At 42.8% G+C, this 19,632-nt stretch overlaps 1 protein-coding gene across 4 annotated transcripts; it reads left to right on the top strand.

Moving 5' to 3' along the window:
- The first annotated feature begins 1,801 nt into the window (after positions 1-1,801).
- On the top strand, positions 1,802-13,900 carry LOC115208600 (ras GTPase-activating protein nGAP). Of its 4 annotated transcripts, none has more exons than XM_029776784.1 (18): positions 1,802-2,992; positions 4,039-4,178; positions 4,412-4,490; positions 6,167-6,234; positions 6,422-6,507; positions 6,597-6,726; positions 6,885-6,983; positions 7,685-8,353; positions 8,470-8,614; positions 8,765-8,909; positions 9,070-9,306; positions 9,576-9,777; positions 11,716-11,807; positions 11,937-12,255; positions 12,448-12,558; positions 12,698-12,888; positions 13,014-13,098; positions 13,248-13,900. In XM_029776784.1, exons 1-18 carry the CDS (start codon positions 2,368-2,370, stop codon positions 13,362-13,364), a joined length of 3,540 nt encoding a protein of 1,179 aa, XP_029632644.1. In that variant the 5' UTR covers positions 1,802-2,367; the 3' UTR covers positions 13,365-13,900. The 4 variants fall into 4 exon arrangements, with proteins under 4 accessions (XP_029632644.1, XP_029632643.1, XP_029632646.1 ...); XM_029776783.1 differs by having other exon boundaries at positions 6,594-6,726; XM_029776786.1 differs by lacking the exons at positions 1,802-2,992; positions 4,039-4,178; positions 4,412-4,490 and adding an exon at positions 4,543-5,190.
- The last annotated feature ends 5,732 nt before the right edge of the window (positions 13,901-19,632 follow it).

Below are 19,632 nucleotides of genomic sequence, written 5' to 3'. Positions count from 1 at the left end.
AATTTCTCCACCATCTCCCCCTTTCCTTCCAACTGCCTATTTTTAATAATAAAAATAAAGGGGATCTGAACCACAACAAAAAAACTGTTTTCATGAGTGTTTTTCATATAACTTACTATAGCATGAAGAATGCTTTAAAGAACACTTACTAATTAATTATCCAGACTATTAAGCTGTTTGAGAAGTACTTAAGTATGCATTAATCACAGTATTACTGCATTACACACTAGTAAATATGTACGAAATCATTTGAGACACTTTGCATATTAATGTCAGTTTGTGGTTGAATGGCTCTACTGTGGGCTATTTTCCTAATCAAAACCAAATCACAACTTTATTTGCATAGCACATTTGTTACAGATGATGCATTTCAAAGTGCATAGAAAATAAAATATTAAAAAGGTTAGAAATATAAAAATGAGAAATTAAAATAGTAAAACAATCACAGTGGACATGAGACACTAATGCACTAAAATAAATGAAAAAAAAAAAGATTTTTACAATGGGATAAACTAGATAGTAGGACTAAGCAAAAGCACAGCTAAAAAGTAGCTCTTCAAAATGTCTACAGTTTCTGAGGCCCTCAGAAACTCCGGCAGGCTGTTCCAAAGGCCAGGACCATAGTGGCTGAAGGCAGCCTCACCAAATGTTTTGGTTCTCACCTTTGGAACAACTAAAAGACCTGAACCAGAGGATCTGAGGGACCGACCGGGCACATACAGTATCTTAAAAGTATGACAGACATGTATTCAGGTGCAGGGCCACGTAGTGCTTTTAAAATCAATTATAAAACTACAGGCAACCAACGCAGGGACTTTAAAATAGGTGTTACAGTATGTTCAATTCTATCTTCTGACGACAGTTCAGTTATATTGGTGTAATAGTGCCCTCCAGTGTTTCTGAGTAAAGGTTTAGATAAATGATGGTTGTAGTGGTGGGGCTTTGACAAAGCTATTGGAAGTTACTAGTATGTCTTCTAACTAAGTCAGTTTTAGGTTGTTTAAGGAGACATTTCAAAGGAGACTCCACAACTCAAAGGAGAGTACTTTGAAAATGGTTCTCTGGTCTGGCACTGATCAGAGAGAACTGTATTGTGGAACCCTGTTTTCACCTATCCAATGGTGTTGGATCAGAATTCTTGGCTGCCGGTCCAATTCAAACTCCCTTTCACAATCTCATGAAACACACATTGACCAGTGTGTGAGATTGAAGTATTTAACAGGTGCATGTGTCACAACTGTGCAGCATCAACACAGGAAGTGGTTTAGAGTCTTTCGAACCTGTATGGCTGGCAGGAAGTGCTGCTGGTTTAGACAGGAAACTGAGCCCAACAGCCACTGAACACAAACAACCACATGTATCTGTGTCAGACGACCCACAGATGGTGATGATGTTCTATTAAATGTCATTCAATAAATATTCTACATCTTGTTGTCGTTAATGTATGAATTTCAGGTTTGATCTGGATAGTTGATAGAACTGGTGAAATGGACAGGCCCATAGACAGAGTTGTAAAATGGATGTCTCAGCTTCCCATTATTATGATAGCATCAGATCAGATGTCTCAATCAGTGTTTTAAATAAGAAAAGAGAGGAAGGTGTGAAGATATAAGAGCCATCTGTGTAAAGGAAGGTACAGATGCAAACAATTAATATCTAGGCTAAATGAACAAATCAGAACCAAGCATGTATTTACATTTCATATACAAAGAAAGAGTAGGCAAGTGGGTAGAACATTTGAAAACTCTCTCTGTTCCTCTCTGGCACTTTCAAATTGATTGGGTGAAGTGACACACTTCCTGTGAGGTGGAGGACAACTACACAGACTAAACCTCAGTTTTAGTTACCTAAACCATACACGTGAAGAGGTCCTAAGGATTCTATGAGGAGATTTCTTCCTAGCAGCAGAGGAATTTAACAATACTCAGTTCAAGACAAGGGCCAGTAAGGCATTAAGAACATTACAGAGGGGGTGGGAGGATTTGAGGTAAAGTAAAAAGAGAACTCTTGGATAGGATGGCAAGGGAAAGAAGGAGAGAGGTGAGAGAGCAGAGAGACCAGTCAGAAGAAAAAAAAAACAGAGTTAGTGACACTATGAAAGGAAGCAACCGTTGAGCGTGGGAGGTTGAGGGCGTGAAGACTCACAGCAAAGGAACTACACACGAAGCAGTCAGACAGATGTTGCCGGATGACATTTTGGAACACAGAGATCAAAAAAAAGAATCAAGAAAGAAAACAAGTAATGTCCAGATTAGTCATCGTAAGTGATTACATTTTGAGGAGACCTTAAGTAGGGAGGTAAGGACGATTTATTCCATTCTTGAAAACAGTGAGAGGAGCAAGCTAAAAAAAGCCACAAATACCAAGATGAAAATGGGCACAAACCAGGAGGCTGAATCTGAGCCAGAAGATAAACCGATTGCAGAGGAGACGGGCCCCACAGAGGAGGAGAAGGAGACATCTGCTGAGCATCCTCAAGACGCCACACCTGCTGAGGACGTCGACCCTCTCAACACCTACAAGTGGCACACTGGAGCCAAGGCAGCAACCCTCGACGGGACGAGAGGAGAGGGTGGAGAGACAGCATCAACAACAATAGAGAAGATGGAGAAGACTCCCACCACCAAATGGAGTAATAAGATGCAGAACTGGCGGAAAGCCCTGAGCGAAGATCCCGGGGACAAAGCCTCAACCGCTGGACGAGGAGGGGAGACCCCCAAGCTGGAGAAGAACCCTGCCTGCAGGAAGAACCCCTTCAGAAGGGCCCAGTCTGAGCCTCCAGGGTCGCTGTTCACTACCCTGTCCCCTTCCTCTTCAGCCCAGGCAACATCGGGACTAGGGGCAAGCGCAGAGGAATCGGAATCATCCCCCACGGACACGCCACAGAAAGGGGGAGGAGGGGCACTGTTAAGGAAGTACATACGCACCGTCTCGCAGAAGCTCAAGAAGCCCCGGCTGCTGAGCAGAAACAGCACCTCGAACCTCCTACAAGGTGAAGGCGCAGAATGCACACCATAAGCAGATTGCCTTGTTATCTGAATGCACACCTAGCACCACACATGACAGTACCATGCTCTTTCTTCTGGTTTTTAAGAGGTCAGACATCACTGTATGTGAACCATTTTGATCACAGTTTTAAATTCTAGGTTTGAATTTGTATCGTTTAGTTAGTCTCTCCATTTTAGTCTCGTTTAGATTTTCAGTCATTTTACTTCAGTGAAATGCTGACATCTGGTGTTGTATACACGGCATTTAGTGTGTGTCGAAGAACCCATGATGAAGGTAGACATGGTTAGTAAGCATTTTACACTTTAAAGAAGTGAGTTTGCATAAAACCAAAAGCATTATAGATCAACCATACGGTCAGAGACCATTTTGAGTGGACTTCTCAGTCCATTGGTCTATTGGCGTAGGAGACTAGAATACACCTGAAGGTGTATTCTAGGATAGAATATGGATAGAAAAAAAACATACAGTATGTGATGTGATTTAGGAGAAGTTAATACAGCCATACTTTGAAGAGAAAACAAACTGACACAGGATGTGTGAGAGTTGTGGTTCATCACAGACGGAGAGCGAGGAGGGGCGGAGGAGATAGCATCAAAACTAACTAGAAATGGGAGTGGCCATGTGCACTGTGTCAGATAACGACATCATGCCATAATTACTCAGAATGAAAAACATCCATGCCCCAGCGTGTGCACTCAATTATCCCCCAGAACGACCATTGCTGGGTTTCCTTAGATTATATTGTAATCAGAAAAACTCAGAGAGCTCCACTTGTGACCATGTCAGACACAGAAATAGAGTATTGTTAAAATAACTGTGTCCAATCAGAGGCATGACTGGGGTCATCAAAATGAGTCAAATTAGTGGCATCTATTGAAGACCATGTCACGCAACTGTAGTTAGTTGTGTCGCACAGACAGTTCCAATTTAAAGGCCAGGATTTCAAGCGACTATTGGAGTGATTTGGTCCATCCCATTCTGTACTGATCTACTGTGCTGGTGTCATGGTGTGTGTGTTTGTGTGTATAGACGCGGTTGGGAGCGTGCCTGCAGCTGTGTCCCAAGAGCTAGCCAGGCTGTCATGGGCCCCTCCCCAGGACGTCCCCGTTTGGGACATCAACAACTGTGTCCTGGAGAACGGACAGATCCTCATCACCCCGGAGGAAGAGGTACACGACACAGACCAACAACAACACTGAACATTTCACCACACTTGGCGCTGCACTTCCATTAAACAACATGGAGTCAACACAACCTTGAAGCATTGCATTTAACAGCTAGTACTATTACTGGGAGCACTGCCCTCTCAATGGAAACTCACACTTGACTGTGTGAAGTTGACAGTCATGGGTTCTCTCTAGGTTATTATGCGAGTGTGCATCTCTTCTACTCCCTCTCTCAGCCAGTGATGTGGACCCGGAACCGAGTCAGCAGCTGCCTGTCAAACCTCAGCATGCAGAACCTGGCAGATGTCAACATGGGTTAGTACGCCAATACTGCCACATGGCTTTAGACAAGAGGAGTGTTTCGTATGAATGGGGTTCCCGGAACTGTGATCAAATACATTGCTTTCTCTAATAGCTTTCCTAATGTCATCATCAGAGACACAAAGGAGACACAACAGTGAAGTCCACTTTCTCATCAAAAATGGCTGATCCTTAGAAATACAGACAGAGCAAGACTGAGTCAGGGATGTCTTTGCAAGGAGAACATCCAATCGGCAGCATCACAAACCACTAGAGAGTCTAGCAGAGTAACGGTAGAGCAGGCACAGAGGAAATAGCTGACGTGATTATGCTTGCGAGTGGCTTTCAAATTGTTTCCTCAAATTTTTTTGGGGGTGGGTAGATACCATCGCATCTGTGTGTTCCAGAAGACCAGTCAGGGCTGGTTGAGAAGAAGCAGTGTTTTTAGCGTGACTTCTCTCATTTCATGTTACTTTTATTAGTATTAGCTTGTGGACTTAGTCAGGCTATAGGATATTAGACATTGATTAGTTCTATGTGATGCCTACATTGGCAAGGCCCATTTGGTGAAGAGAGGAGAACCATGAGAGGTGAAACAGTGTTCACTCTTACGTGCGATTAGGAGAAGCGGGTTCGACAGATCTCTCTCTCTCTCTCTCTCTCGCTCTCTCAATGATGGGATTTAGACGCTGGATTGCATGTGGAGGCGCATTGGGTAAGCAAAGGATTAGATTCCAAGAATTGTGTACGTTTATTTGTACGGTCACAATTGCTATTGATTCATACAAATATTTTACTTGATTATGTCTATGAAAGGAGAATATCAAAAAGGTGAATTTTGAACGAACGCTCTGAAGAAAAGTGATGTACTGTGTGATGGCTTTAGTTACTGCCATAGGTACATGTATTATTTTAGCCAAAAAAAGGTGTTTCAATGGTTGTTTTATTGACATGGTGTGACACCACGGCTGATTTTCTGCTCTGCAGTGATACTCAGGATTTTAGTAGTCTCTAAACCAAGTTAATCAATGTCTGAAATGAAGGCTGCACTTGCAAGGTTCCTGCCCTGTCTAGGCCACTAGATAAAAGCAATATCCGGTGTGACTGTCTGAACACTTATCGAAGGTTGACTCATTTTGACACTGAGCCTAGTCATCCCTCAACCTTCTTACGTTAGATATTTCTAACTGTTGGAGAGACTTAGGTTAAAGTGGTGATCAATAACATTTCAAAGCCGGTGTATTAATGTTCAGTTATGCAGTACGTGTACTGTTCTAGATTAGTTAGTCAAACTCAGTCTGAATCATCTTCAGCCTTGCAGCCTCATCTAGTTGAGCAGTTATTTGTTCGGACTTCAGAGGAAATGCAGAAACGGGGAAATGACTACACTTCCCCTGGTGGTTTCAGAGGACCGCAATTTAGTTTGGGGAGATTAGATCAACCACTGGTTGTCCCTCCCCAATGGTTTCCAAATAAACAGGAAAATGTACACAAATACATATGTAAGACGTGAGTGATATGTAACAAGATATACAGTATACTTATATGGCGCAACAATAACAGAGACAACCCAAAATGCCCACTTTATGCCTGAGATGCTCTGATAAAGGTTGCCATTTCTTCGAGGGAGGGATCCTGTTAAGCCAAAACTGTGTTCACATGCTAACTGTGTGTATCTCTTGAACCTGCAGAATGCAGCCCCGACCACATGGCCCCCACTGGAGGCCCCAGACTGAAGGGCCAAGATGGAGGAGTGAGGGTGAGCACTGCATACTCCACAGATAAAACACTGTTATTACATGATTCATAACAGCGCTGGATTTCCTGAGGATTCTGTATGATTCAGGGCCTGCTAATCAGTATGCCCCTGGGGATGAATTGAACTTCATCTACCCATCTCTCCCTCCCCCCTCTTTAATTGTCTTCTTCCTGCCCTCTGTCTCTAGGGGCTGATCAAGCGGCGTTTCTATGGTGGAGCCATGCGAAAAAGCAATACCCAGTTAAACACCATTGGGTTGAACAAAGGGAGCAGGTATGCGGTCAGTCTCATAGTGCTCTTGGTGCGTAAGGCAGGCTGTTCCCCCTTGACTCCTCTCGTCTCCTCCTCCCTCTGTTCAGCAGGCTCCATGGCTCACGGGAGTCCGTGTCCATCCCAGTCAGCGCTGCAGGAAACCTGGATCTGAGTGCAGACACCAGTACGGTCATCAGGCCTGTACACAGCTCCATCCTGGGGGAGAAGTACTGTTTTGAGGTAGGGCTGACCGTTGACCTGTAACTTCTATACTCGTCCCATGTCTTAAAGTGATTTGACCAGGTTCATGTTAAATACTGCCCAATAACATCTTTGCCTCCCTCTGTCCTGTCGTTTATTGACTGATGGCATTATCCACCTTCATATTGACATCCTAGGTGATAAACTCAGAGAACAACCACTGTTTTGGGTGCACCTCAGCTGCTGAGCGAGACCGCTGGATAGAGGACCTGAGACGGGCTGCTCAGCCCAATAAGGTAAAGAAACTATTTAAAAATATTAATCTTCCATACCAATTAAAGGACAAGTTATTTTTTACAACCAAATCACTTTAAAAAAAATATGTAAATGGCATGTTATTTCACTTGTTTTTGAGAAAGTTATCCCAAACAGCAAATCATTTCCTCATCCTTGTTGTATGTTATGGGGGCCCGAAAAAACAAACAAAGGCTCCAAAAACACCCAAAGATGTCCTTTTACAAACAGCAAATATCTCAGGGTAGTGATGCAGATCTTTAAATGTGTACACATGAAATTATGCCACTCCAAAGTTCATCCGCAATGTTATATTCCCTTTTGTGTGACTCAAGCGGTTTCCCCTATCCAGCTGTTCCATTCTTCATGTAGCCTGCTTCTACAGGTAACTGCCACCACGAGCTGCCAGAACAGCTTCAATGCGCCTTGGCATAGATTCTACAAGTGTCTGGAACTTTCTATGTGGAAGCACCCCATGCCTTCAATATACAGTACTTTGTATCCCTTATAAGTGTTTTATTTTATTTTGGCAGTTACTTATAGAATGGACAGGAACCACTGGAGTCACACCAAATTTGAATATTACAATTTTTTTGTACAAAAGAAAACGTATCCTTCAATGTGTGCCATATTGCCATGATATCATAGGAATCCATATTGTATACTCACTGATTGATGTTCTAACATGTTCTGTATCCATTAGGACAACTGTGAGCGGACAGAGAACTCCCTCAGTCTGTGGGTGAACGAGGCCAAGGACTTGCTCCCCAAGAGGCGATACTACTGCGAGCTGCACCTGGACGGCACCTTGTTTGCCCGCACCAGCAGCCGAGCCGTGGGCAAGTCTACCCATCACTCCAGTTTAGCTGGTGATGGGTCCTCTGGTGGGGTGCTCGGGGGCAGCGGCGGTGTGGTCGGAGGCTGCCAGCTGTTCTGGGGAGAGTTTTTTGAGCTGGACAACTTGCCGTCGGTCTCCCAGATCACCCTGCACCTCTTCCGTGACGAGGAGCCCAAGAAGAAGCGTCACTCCCGGGATGAGTCCACCCTGCATCCCCTTGGCAGTGTGGCCATATCCCTGGCCGACATCCGTGGAAGGGCCTTCCAGGAGAAGTGGCACCCGATCATTCCCTACAAGGCATCTGGTGCCGGCGGGACGAAGGAGCAACTGGGGCCCCAAGCGTCGCTCCGTGTCAAGGCCCGCTTTCAGAACCTGCAGGTGCTGCCCATCGAGAGGTATAAGGAGTTTGCAGAGTTTGTGACTGTGGACTATGTGGGCATGTGTAGGAACCTGCAGCCACTTCTGTCTGTCAGGGAGAAGGAGGAACTAGCCGGGGCATTGGTCCACGTCTTGCAAAGCATTGGCAAGGCCAAGGTAAGAAAACAAAAGGGGTGACCGCTGCTTCATGATAAGCATTTAAAGTAGACCTTTACAATAGTCAGCTAGTCATAACTTGCTAAAAGCGCTTATTCTGTGTGTTTTTGTTCCAGGAGTTCCTTATCGAGTTGGGTAGCGCAGAGGTGGAACGCCTTGGGGAGAAAGAGGCATTGATCTTCAGGGAGAACACCCTGGCCACCAAGGCCATTGATGAGTACATGAAGCTGGTGGGGCAGAAGTACCTCATCGACACCCTGGGTAAGGAATATCTGTGGTTGAGATCAGCTTTTAAGCTTTGGAAATAAAAATTTTCCCCCTGGGTAACAGTGGATCTGTTTTAACACTTTCTTAGACCTTCCTTTTAGAAAACTGTTGTCATGCAAAACTGTGCTATTGCTCTTCTCACAGGGGACTTCATCACTCGACTGTATGCCTCAGTAGAGAGCTGTGAAGTGGACCCTCTCAAATGCCCCGCCTCTGAGCTGTCAAACAACCAGCGTCACCTGAAGGAGAGGTGTGAGGACGCAGTGCAGAAAATCACTGAGATGCATGGGTGAGGGACAAAAAGACCTGATTGGAAACAATATATAAAAATAGAAAATGGGGAGAGCAGTCTTAGCCAGAAGAATGCTATCAAATGAGTGCTGATTCATATTCATTCACAGGAAATCCAAGGCTGTAACTGACCGCTCTCGCCACCGTTTACCTTGCAGGTCTTTCCCTGAAGAGCTTAACAGGATCTTCTCCAGCTGGGTGAAGCTGTGCGAGGAGCAGGGACGACCTGAAATTGGCCAGCGCCTCATCTCTGCCTCGCTATTCCTCCGTTTTCTGTGTCCCGCCATCCTCAGCCCCTCCCTGTTTGGTCTGACACAGCCCTACCCAGAACCGGCCACCCTGCGGACCCTCACCTTCACCGCCAAGGTCATCCAGAACCTGGCCAACTTCACCCTGTGAGTGCGTGGCGCTTCACCTCTGTCTGCACCCCATCATACTTCATCTATGTAGCCATGGATACCAACATTAGACATAAGCTATTAGATACATTCCATAATATACCCCCAAAACATTTTACACAATGATGGAAATAATATACTTGACACTCATTCAATTCTTCAAACTATGTGGTCCAAGTCAAGAATAAACATCTTCTCTCCATATTCCCAAACCAGATGTTCCCTCCTCCAACACTAACCCATTCCCTATTCTCTTCCATTAACAGGTTTGGGGAGAAGGAGGAGTACATGCTGTTCATGAATGACTTCCTGCAGCAGCACTGGGAGAGGATGAGGTGCTTCCTTCAGACAGTGTCCAGCCCAGACATAGAGATCCCAATGACATCCTTCGATGGCTATGTTGACTTGCCTCTGCGTCTGGCTGTCCTACACAGCCTACTGGTCGACATAATTTCCCCAATGAAGCAGGTAGGCATAAATCAACTGGATCAAAGGCAAGGATTATGCTATGACATTCCTGTATTTCGATATTCTTGCTACCAGTCACTTTTCAGCCCTGTTTACATGTACACTATCGTTCAAAAGTTTGGGGTCACTAGAAATGTCCTTGTTTTTGAAAGAAAAGCAAAAAAATTGTCCATTAAAATAACATAAAATTGATCAGAAATACAGTGTCGACATTGTTGATGTTGTAAATGACTATTGTCTAAAACTGGCCTTCTTTAGACTAGCTGAGTATCTGGAGCATCAGCATTTGTGGGTTCGATTACAGGCTCAAAATGGTATATTCTTGTTCTGAGAAATGAAGGCTATTCCATGCGAGAAATTGCCAAGAAACTGAAGATCGCATACAACGCTGTGTACTACTCCATTCACAGAACAGCGCAAACTGGCTCTAACCAGAATAGAAAGAGGAGTGGGAGGCCCCGGTGCACAACTGAGCAAGAGGACAAGTACATTAGAGTGTCTAGTTTGAGAAACAGGCACCTCACAAGTCCTCAACTGGAAGCTTCATTAAATAGTACCCGCAAAACACCAGTCTCAACGTCAACAGTGAAGAGGCGACTCCGGGATGCTGGCCTTCTAGGCGTTCCTCTGTCCAGTGTCTGTGTTCTTTTGCCCATCTTAATCTTTTATTTTTATTGGCCAGTCTGAGATATAGCTTTTTCTTTGCAACTCTGCCTAGAAGGCCAGCATCCCGGAGTCGCCTCCTCACTGTTGACGTTGAGATTTGTGTTTTGTGGGTACTATTTAGTGAAGCTGCCAGTTGAGGACTTGTGAGACGTCTGTTTCTCAAACTAGACACTCTAATGTACTTGTCCTCTTGCTCAGTTGTGCACTGGGGCCTCCCACTCCTCTTTCTATTCTGGTTAGTGCCAGTTTGAGACAGCCTATAGGGAGGAGGTTAGAGACCAACCTGGCTGTGTGGTGCCAGGACAACAACCTCTCCCTCAACGTGATCAAGACAAAGGAGCTGATCGTGGACTACAGGAAAAGGAGTGCCAAGAACGCCCTCATTCACATGGGGCTGTAGTGGAACGGGTTGTGAGCTTCAAGTTCCTTGGAGTCTACGTCACTAACAACCTATCATGGTCAGATCCTCAAAGAGTTCTAAAGCTGCACCATCAAGAGCATCCTGACTGGTTGCATCACCGCTAGTATGGTAACTGCTCGGCATCTGACTGTAGCGCCTTGCAGAGGGTAGAGCATACAGCCCAGTGCATCACTGGGGCCAAGCTTCCTCCTATCCAGGACCTTGATACCAGGCGGTGTCAGAGGAAGGCCCTAAAAATTGTCAAAAACTCCAGCCACCCAAGTCATAGACTGTTCTCTCTGCTACTGCAAGACAACTCTAGGTCTAAAAGGCCCCATAACAGCTTCTACCTCCAAGCCTAAGACTGCTAAACAGTTAATCAAATGGCTACTCAGACTATTTTCATTTACCCCTTTTTTACGATGCTGCTACACGCAGTTTATTATCTATGCAAAGTCACTTTACCCCTACCTACATGTACATTACCTCAATTAACCTGTACACCCGCACATTAACTCGGTACCGGTACCCCCTGGATATAGCACGTTATTGTTATTTTATTGTGTTAATTTAAATTTTTATTATTTTTGTAGCAAACATTTCCTTATTTATATTTTCTTTAACTCTGCATTGTTGGTTAAGGGCTAAGGGCTGTAAGTAAGCATTTAAGAGTAAGGTCTACACCTGTTGTATTTGGCGCATTTGACAAATACAGCTTGATTTGATATTGAATACTGCAATGTTGGGTAGTGTTTGCAAATTAAGCATTTCACTGTATTTTTGCATATAACAAATAAAACTTCAAACGAAGCTGAAACCTCCCATGGTAAGGTTAAGTGGTAGCTAACATGCTGTTCATATCTCTTCCTCAGGACACCATAGACAAACTGCACCCTCTACCTTCAATCCTGAACCAGATTACAGAATCTCTGGGCCCAGATGCCCCACGGATTACTGTTAGCAGGTGAGGTTGGCGAGTGGACTTAAGTGTATTGCACATAAGCATTTTTGTAGACCTGCTTGTTTGCATACACAGTTTCACAATCTTCTTTACGTCTCGCTTTATTGTCGCAATTTTTCTTTTTCACAACAGCAACATTGGTCAATCCAAGCCAACCTATGTGCCCCCTAAAGACCTGGGTAAGTACAGCCCTCTGCACAACTCCCTGCAGCAGCTGCCTATGGATGTGAAGGGCAGCCAGCGGAAAGAAAGCTTTCAGAGGGGCAATCGAGACAGGAGGAGTGCCAGAGAGAGGAAGCCAGTATCCAGAACCCAGAGTGCGCCGCACAGACCGCAGGCGGACCCTAAACAGCTACGGAGGAGACAGAGCAGCACTGAAAATCTGCCGCTGGAGGACCAAGAGGGAGAGCAGGAAGCCAACCCTCCACTTGATATTTCATCACCACAGAACGTGAGTTTGGAAATCTTGGTCATGTGGTTTCAATTGTCAACATTCAAACATTCTATTTTATGTTGATATTATCCTTATGAAGTATATGGTTTATAGTTATAACTGAGCATTGCCATGTGGTTGTTCTGTTGAGAGTCGATGGGTGGGAGAAGTGATTGAATCTCATGAAAGCATCCCCTCTTCTTGTGTCAGACTGTCGGTGTAAAGTCTCCTCCTGCTCCAGTGCCTTGGATCAAAGTGTCCCAGAGCAAGGAGCCATACGAGAGGAAGATAGAGAATGAAGAGATCAACCTACTGGACAGGGTGGGTTCATCTTCATATTATTTATCATCCAGTAACGCTGGCTCCTTCCTCTTTCGCATTGATTACTTCAGCTCATCAAAGAACTACAGCAATGATGAAATTACTTGACCACCATGATGTTGATTTGGGATATAACCAGCATGCACAGGAGCTGTCGGAGCTCCGCCTGGGGGTGGAGCAGGTGACAGAGCGTGAGTTGGAAATGGCCAAGCGGCTGGAGGACTTCATTGTCCAAAGCCAAAATCAGAATGCAGTCTTGTTGTCTGAGGTTAACGAACTGCGGAATCTTCTGGCTGTCCGTGAGGAACAGCTCGCCAGCGCCACTTTCAGGTGAGACAGTGGAGTAAGAGGGACAGATCGAAATGTCATAACATTTCATTCACAACCTTTCAAATGAATGAGAGTTTGTTTGGTTTGAACATGAACTAAAATGAAATTGTTAATCGGCGTCATAGGCTGGGGGTTATCGAGGAGGAGAGGGAGGAGGATGAGAGGAAGCTGAACGTCGCCGTGGCAGCAGCTGAACGAATGAACGTACTGGTAAGACTGGAGATATCTACCACAATAATTAAGATAAAGATGAGTCATTATGAGTGTTTAGGCTACATATTCATTTTTGTTTCTCTTACCTGGTAACATGACTTGAAAAACTAAACTAAATGGAGCCGTTTGTTGCTGTGTGTTCTCAGGAGGAGCAGTTTGCAGACCTGCTGAAGGACAGGCACCAGCTCAGTGGAGACTACACTGGTGACCAGAACAACACACAGTACCCTGGGATCGGGGCCAATCATGTCAACAGCAACTGAAGTCAGACTGGCAGCACTGAGTTGTAATATAGACACATGTGTAGTTTAGTCCCCATAGCTTTCATGTTCTTCCAAATACAAAAACACCCAGAATTATGTTGTTTTGCCTGATGGTTGGCTTACTTTCAGAAATACAGTAAATGTATGCATGAATCTTAAACTGTGTCCAATTGCAAAAACAGAAATGAACTAAAAAGTCACAGGTATGCTAAGCCTGTTTAACATAGCACTTACTGTGTACACTGTACTTGAAATATTTGTGGAATATTATTTGATTTGACAGAAACAGACGGATCTAATGTGAGTGTAGAAACCTAAACATCAATAATAGCCTACGGTAAGAACAATTTCCCTCTCTGCAGTTTAACAAAATGAATGTAAGGATACCACACCTTGATATGTAATTAAATACATCTTTGCCCTCTTTTGATTCACCACTTCTCAGAATGTTGTCCATTTTCCATCCATTTTGAATGCAAATTTACAATCTGTTAACTTAATTTAATAAATAAAACTCAAATAAGCAATGTACCGTTTAAAGTGTTTGTGTGAACTTATGTTGTGTGTGACTATGTGGTCTACTTGGTAAGAATGACTAAATTACTATTGCTGAATAACAAAGTAAACAGAATGTCCATGGAAGGAGTCAGAGAATAGTTTAATTGGTTTATTTGAGAGTATATGCAGGTATACGCTGTATACCCACTTCTTTGTGGGCATTGTGTATACTCACTTCTTAATCCCCAGTGATGCATATCAAAGTAGTGTAGAGGAGGTATACGCTGTATCATTTAATAAGGCTGATGGAACATATCAGAATGTATAGCTTAAAATGTTGATAAACTAACATTTCTTCACATTTTAAGCACAGCAATGTGCACCTGGCAGTAGGCCTACGCACAAATGTTCCAAAATGCAATTTGCGGGAAAACACGTTCTATAATCGTTTCATGGACAGAGACAAATTATATGTTTGAAATTTAGAAAGAAAAGGGTTCTAAAGATGCAACAACTATCATGGGTTGCTAATATGTCTAGGATAATGCCTTTGGCCACTAGACAATTTAATCAAGTTTATTTGAAAACGCAATAGAACAGGAGAGCGCATATGAGGAAGTCTTAAAATAAGTCTATCCACATTTCTATGGTGAGATTTTGGCTTTAGGCCACTTTGAAGCAAGACATGCCTCATAATATGAAGTAAAAAGTCCAGGTTTCAAACAATTAAGGAACAGGAAAAATATAGTGATGCTAATGATAGGCCTAACCGTCTTCTGGTAGATGGAATGGGTTTCCCAAAAACTTTCTCAATTAAATGTTAAAGGGGAACACTAACAACAAGGCGGACACTAACAACAATCCTTTGGGCAAAAATGAAAGAACTGACCAGACGCAAATGCCGTTATTTTTCCTGCAAGCATCCAAAGCTAGCTAGCTAACTTTAGTTTATCTACTGAAACACAGTGTATTGCTGGCTAACATAGCTACTACTGTGTTAGCTAGGTAGGTAAACAACTACTGGTAGCCATATCTATGACTAAAAATAGAAGAGTTTTTACAAAATCGGAGCTCTTTTGTATCTTGATTGTAAAACCTCTCTTTTAAGTTGTAGATATGGCTAGCTACTAAAAAGCAAGCTACAACATTACAACCAGCCACCAAAAATTAGGTTTAACAGCAAACGTTAGCACATGACTGGAGTTGGCTAGCTATTTAGCCGGGCACCTGCTAACATGTTATGCACCACGCTTCACATTTGTAACTTGTTAGCAAACATGTGTAACATCAGCAACTGTAAATAATTTTACTAGCTAGCTATGTAACATTGATGAGGGTTGACAATGGTTATGACCATGGATGCATTTCAATCTCACAGAGTTATAGGCATGATGCAAGATAGGATTCCAAAGAGATGTCAATAACAAGTATTGCATATCCAGCAAACTACCTAAGTTTACTAGCAAACAGTGAGGAGAAACAACTACACAACAATTTACTGTTGTTAATCTCAAAAACTATAGCTGGTTTTACTATAAAAATATTTGCCTAAGCATGCCTGGTGGACATGGCTGTATGTAGATACTGTCTGCCTGCCTACCTACCTAGGCTCATTTGTACGGTCTGCTCACTGTGCAAAGGTTGAGCGTTATGCCATATTTCATTCTATTAGTCTAGATATTATTGTAAATGTAATCTATGTGCCTGTGCACATGTATGCATGTTCAACTAGTCTACCCTAATGTTGATGTTACGCTGGCACGGTTCAACTGCTGTTCAAACTGTACATTATAGTATTTGTTTGTGTCTTACAGACATTACCATGTGGTGCCTGTGCTTCTTCCTGGAGTGGATTCTAGATACAAAAACATAATTATTTTTCCTGTGTGTGTGTAACTGTAGCTTAACTGTATCCAGTGAGCTGTTTCCTTCGAGGGATTAGACATTATTCTGGATTTCAAGCTAATGACTCATGAGAAGCTGAATGGCAGTTTGATCATGACAACCCTCCTTCCACAGCTTTATAAGTTTTCCCTGAACTTACTGTATGTTTCTTTGGAATGGCAACTTCTCGCCATCATCTGCTGATCACCAGTTCTCTTAGCTACAGATTGTTGCACCAGATAATGTGATTTAACCAAAGATTTTTGGTATCCATTACTGGGTGTTATAGGATAGATACTGTACAGGGGACCAGTACGGAAAAAAATGTATGAAATTTATGCATTCACTACTGTAAGTCGCTCTGGATAAGAGCTTCTGCTAAATGACTAAAATGTAAATGTAAAAATGTTTGGTGTAGCACAGAGAATTTTCAACCAACCTTAGCGATGCCGTCTTCGTCCTCGATTCGGGGAAACAGGAGTTTCACAATGTCCATGTCCAGTTGCATAAAGTAAACCAACAATATGTGTGCCGCCATTGTGTCTTTCAAGTCTTTTCACTCATTGATCGAGACAGGAATTTTGGGGTGGACAACCACCTGTCTCGATCAATGAGAGAAGACTTGAAATAGACAAAATGCCAGCAAAAATCTTTGGGTAAATCATATTATCTGGTGTAACAATCTGTAGCTACAGTTCTCTGCACTTGTGTGTCTCTACACCTGAGGGACACTCGGACACACTGGACTACACTGTTCATAAAAAATTTTGGTATGTTACTTTTACCATATAACATCGTTGTTGAATACACCGTTCTCTTGATTTAGCAGTGAATCTCTTTCAAGCATACAGTTTTGCAATTCCTCATTAATCCATAGAGCCTTAACAGTTCTAACAGTCCGTTTTTTAACAGGTGCATGTTCATCAATAATTAGAAGAAACAATTTCATAAATTCATCAAGTGCAGCGTCTGGATGCTCCTCATTAATCACATCAGACCAACAAATATTTTTAACATCATCCACGTAGGAATCACAGCAAAATACTTTGTATGATCTCTTATACACTATTTTAGGCCCAGCTGTTGGAACTTTGGCTTTCCTGGATATAGCCACTATATTGTGATCACTGCATCCAATGGGTACGGATACAACTTTAGAACAAAGTTCTGCAGTATTAGTAAAAATATGATCGATACATGTGGATGATCTTGTTCCTGTAGTGTTTGTAAACACCCTGGTAGGTTGATTAATAATCTGAACCAGATTACAGGCACTGGTTACAGTAAGAAGCTTCCTCTTAAGCGGACAGCCTGATGAAAACCAGTTAATATTCAGGTCCCCAAGAAAGTAGACATGAGGCGGAGAATTAAATGGCCATTGGATTGATGCAAATAATCATGATTTCATTCAGACAAGTAGACGTAGGCTACTTTGTAGCTAGTTAAAGGGGAATTTCACCCTGGCTCTGCCACGGAATATAATCATTACAATATTAAGTTATCCCAACCACAAGCTAGAACTATCACATTTTAATTTCGACTCCATGTGTATTCGTTTGCTCATAGTGAACCACAGTCTGGCATTCATAACGAATGCTGATGCCGCCTGCCAGGTAAAGGGGGCGTGCCCACAATATTGAATAATAGCGTTGTTTACTTCAAATGACCAGTAACACATAGTAATCTCAGAACTTCTCTAGGCAAGATTTTTTTTTTTGTACTTTTGTTTTTCAATAATCATGCTCATGTGATATTCTGGGCCTGGCTGTGCTAATTACGAACAAGTGCGAAAATTAGTTACAGTATCTTTCACCATTCTACCTACCAGAGATTCTGCCAATGGCTTGCGGCTATGAAGAATGATGCCGTGACCAAAGATTATCAGAGTGATTTTCAGGTTAAATTGATGGGGAATCCAGAAGTGATGCAATACCATTTTTATTAATAATTTTTTTCTACAAAACGGAAGATTCTCCAATTAGAGGTAACCTGACATTAGCTAGCTTACTAGCATAGCTAAGTAAGTTAGCTAGCTAATGTTACCGTCCTCTATTGAACTCTGAAAGCCATCAGCTAAATCATATAGCTATCTTTTGGTATACACACTGTCAATCAATTTTGCCTATGCCATGGTAGTAGTCACTGCTAGACTGGTATCTACCTTCAGCAGAGTAAACACGTTTGGTTGTTCTATCTTTGACTGACATTAACTAATGTAAGCTAGCTAATGTTACCAACTAGCCATCTAGTTAACCCTTGTCTGGAAAACACTCTGTTACTAAGAATAGAATTGTCTATAATTATAGCTAACTTACTCTGTTGGTAGCGATGATGAATGTGTATAAATCGTCTATGGTTGGTTCTCAGACAGTCTCAGCTGGTTAGCAATCTTGGTGCCAATTTAGTAACGCTAGTTAGCTAACAGCAAGCTGAAAATATTGAGATGTCCATGTTTGGTATGCTTAGCTAGCCAGTCTAATAGAGATCAATAATATTAATGGGTGGTTAAATTGTGTAATGCTCTGTATTTTGTTGTATATGGTACAGAATCTAATTCCACCAATATGAGCTTCCAACCCCTAGCTTTGCACAAGGGGAAGGTAAGTTGCACAAAATATGAACAAGCTGACGGCTAAGATATCTCAATTTACAGTAATATGAATTGGGTAGTGTTTGTATGATTTTTTTTAATGGGGTTACAGGTGGTTAAAGGTAGCCTGAGAACCACAGAGTACCTTCTCATTTTAACCTGAGTTTTACAAACAAAGGTAATCTGGAGTCATTCCACAGTACCCTATTGAAAAATACCCCAAAGCGGGGGCATTTTTGCGACACAAGCATGAGGGAGCGGACACACCTTGCTGTTATGGAGCACAACAAGATTGTGGGACAAAAACCAGCAAGGGACTCTGAAAGGTCTTAAGTCAAGACTACAACAGTAATGACACAACCACCTTATTCTTCTCTCTGCAGATTCTCAAAACACAAAGACATGTCTAGAAAATTCCCCTGCAAAGGACTCCTATTGAGTCAATGTCAATGTGCTGGGGGAGGTTTACAGACAGTATTTTGAAATGAGGAAGGGGTCTTTGGTTCTGCAGGGTTGTGCTTAGACAGTAAATGCATTGTTGTGTCTGAGAGCGATTGAGGTGCCATTTCTCATCAATCTCACATACACAACAATTCATACTGTGTAAGAACTGCCTATGAAAACTTTTCACACCTTCTTTAGCCCCCCAGCCCATTCACTTTCACTCTCTAAAGCAGCTCCCAATGACCCGTCATTGTCCCTAAACAATACGCTTTCCGGTCCCATTCGGGTGACACCTTTACCAACAAAGGTGTGTTGCCCGATGTCCCTTCCACAAAAAGTGTAAAATGATAAGACCACAAGCATGTCTTTTCAGGAGACGTGCATTACCAGCAAATCTTCTGCAAGAGGACCAAACAGTTGGTGGTTAAGAATCCCTACACCACTTTCGGCAGAGTCTTATCCAGCTGGCCGTTCACCGCAGATAGGACAAGCCCATCGCCATAAGCACAAAGATTCTCATCTTCCCCAGCCCACCATTGCCACTGTACCGAAGCCAGATAAAGGACTATGGCTGTGTTCACACAGGCAGCCCAATTCTGAAAATGTTTCATTCATTGGTCTTCTGACCAATCATATTAGTTCTGAAAAAGATCTGATGTGATTAAGACAAATTAGTGGAAAAAATGTCAGAATTGGGCTGCTTGTGTCTGGAGAGCAAACCTCCTGTAGGTTCACTCCAACCCAAGTTGTAACTAACCTGGTTCAACTTATCAATGAGTTAATTATTAGAATCAGGTGTGCACGATTAGGGATGGAGTGAAATCCTACAGGACAGTAGCTCTCCAGAAACAG

This window comes from Salmo trutta, chromosome 14 (genome assembly GCF_901001165.1).
Source record: "Salmo trutta chromosome 14, fSalTru1.1, whole genome shotgun sequence".
NCBI lineage: Eukaryota > Metazoa > Chordata > Actinopteri > Salmoniformes > Salmonidae > Salmo > Salmo trutta.
Note: the sequence above shows the minus strand (reverse complement) of the source record. Positions and strands in the feature narration are given on the sequence as shown.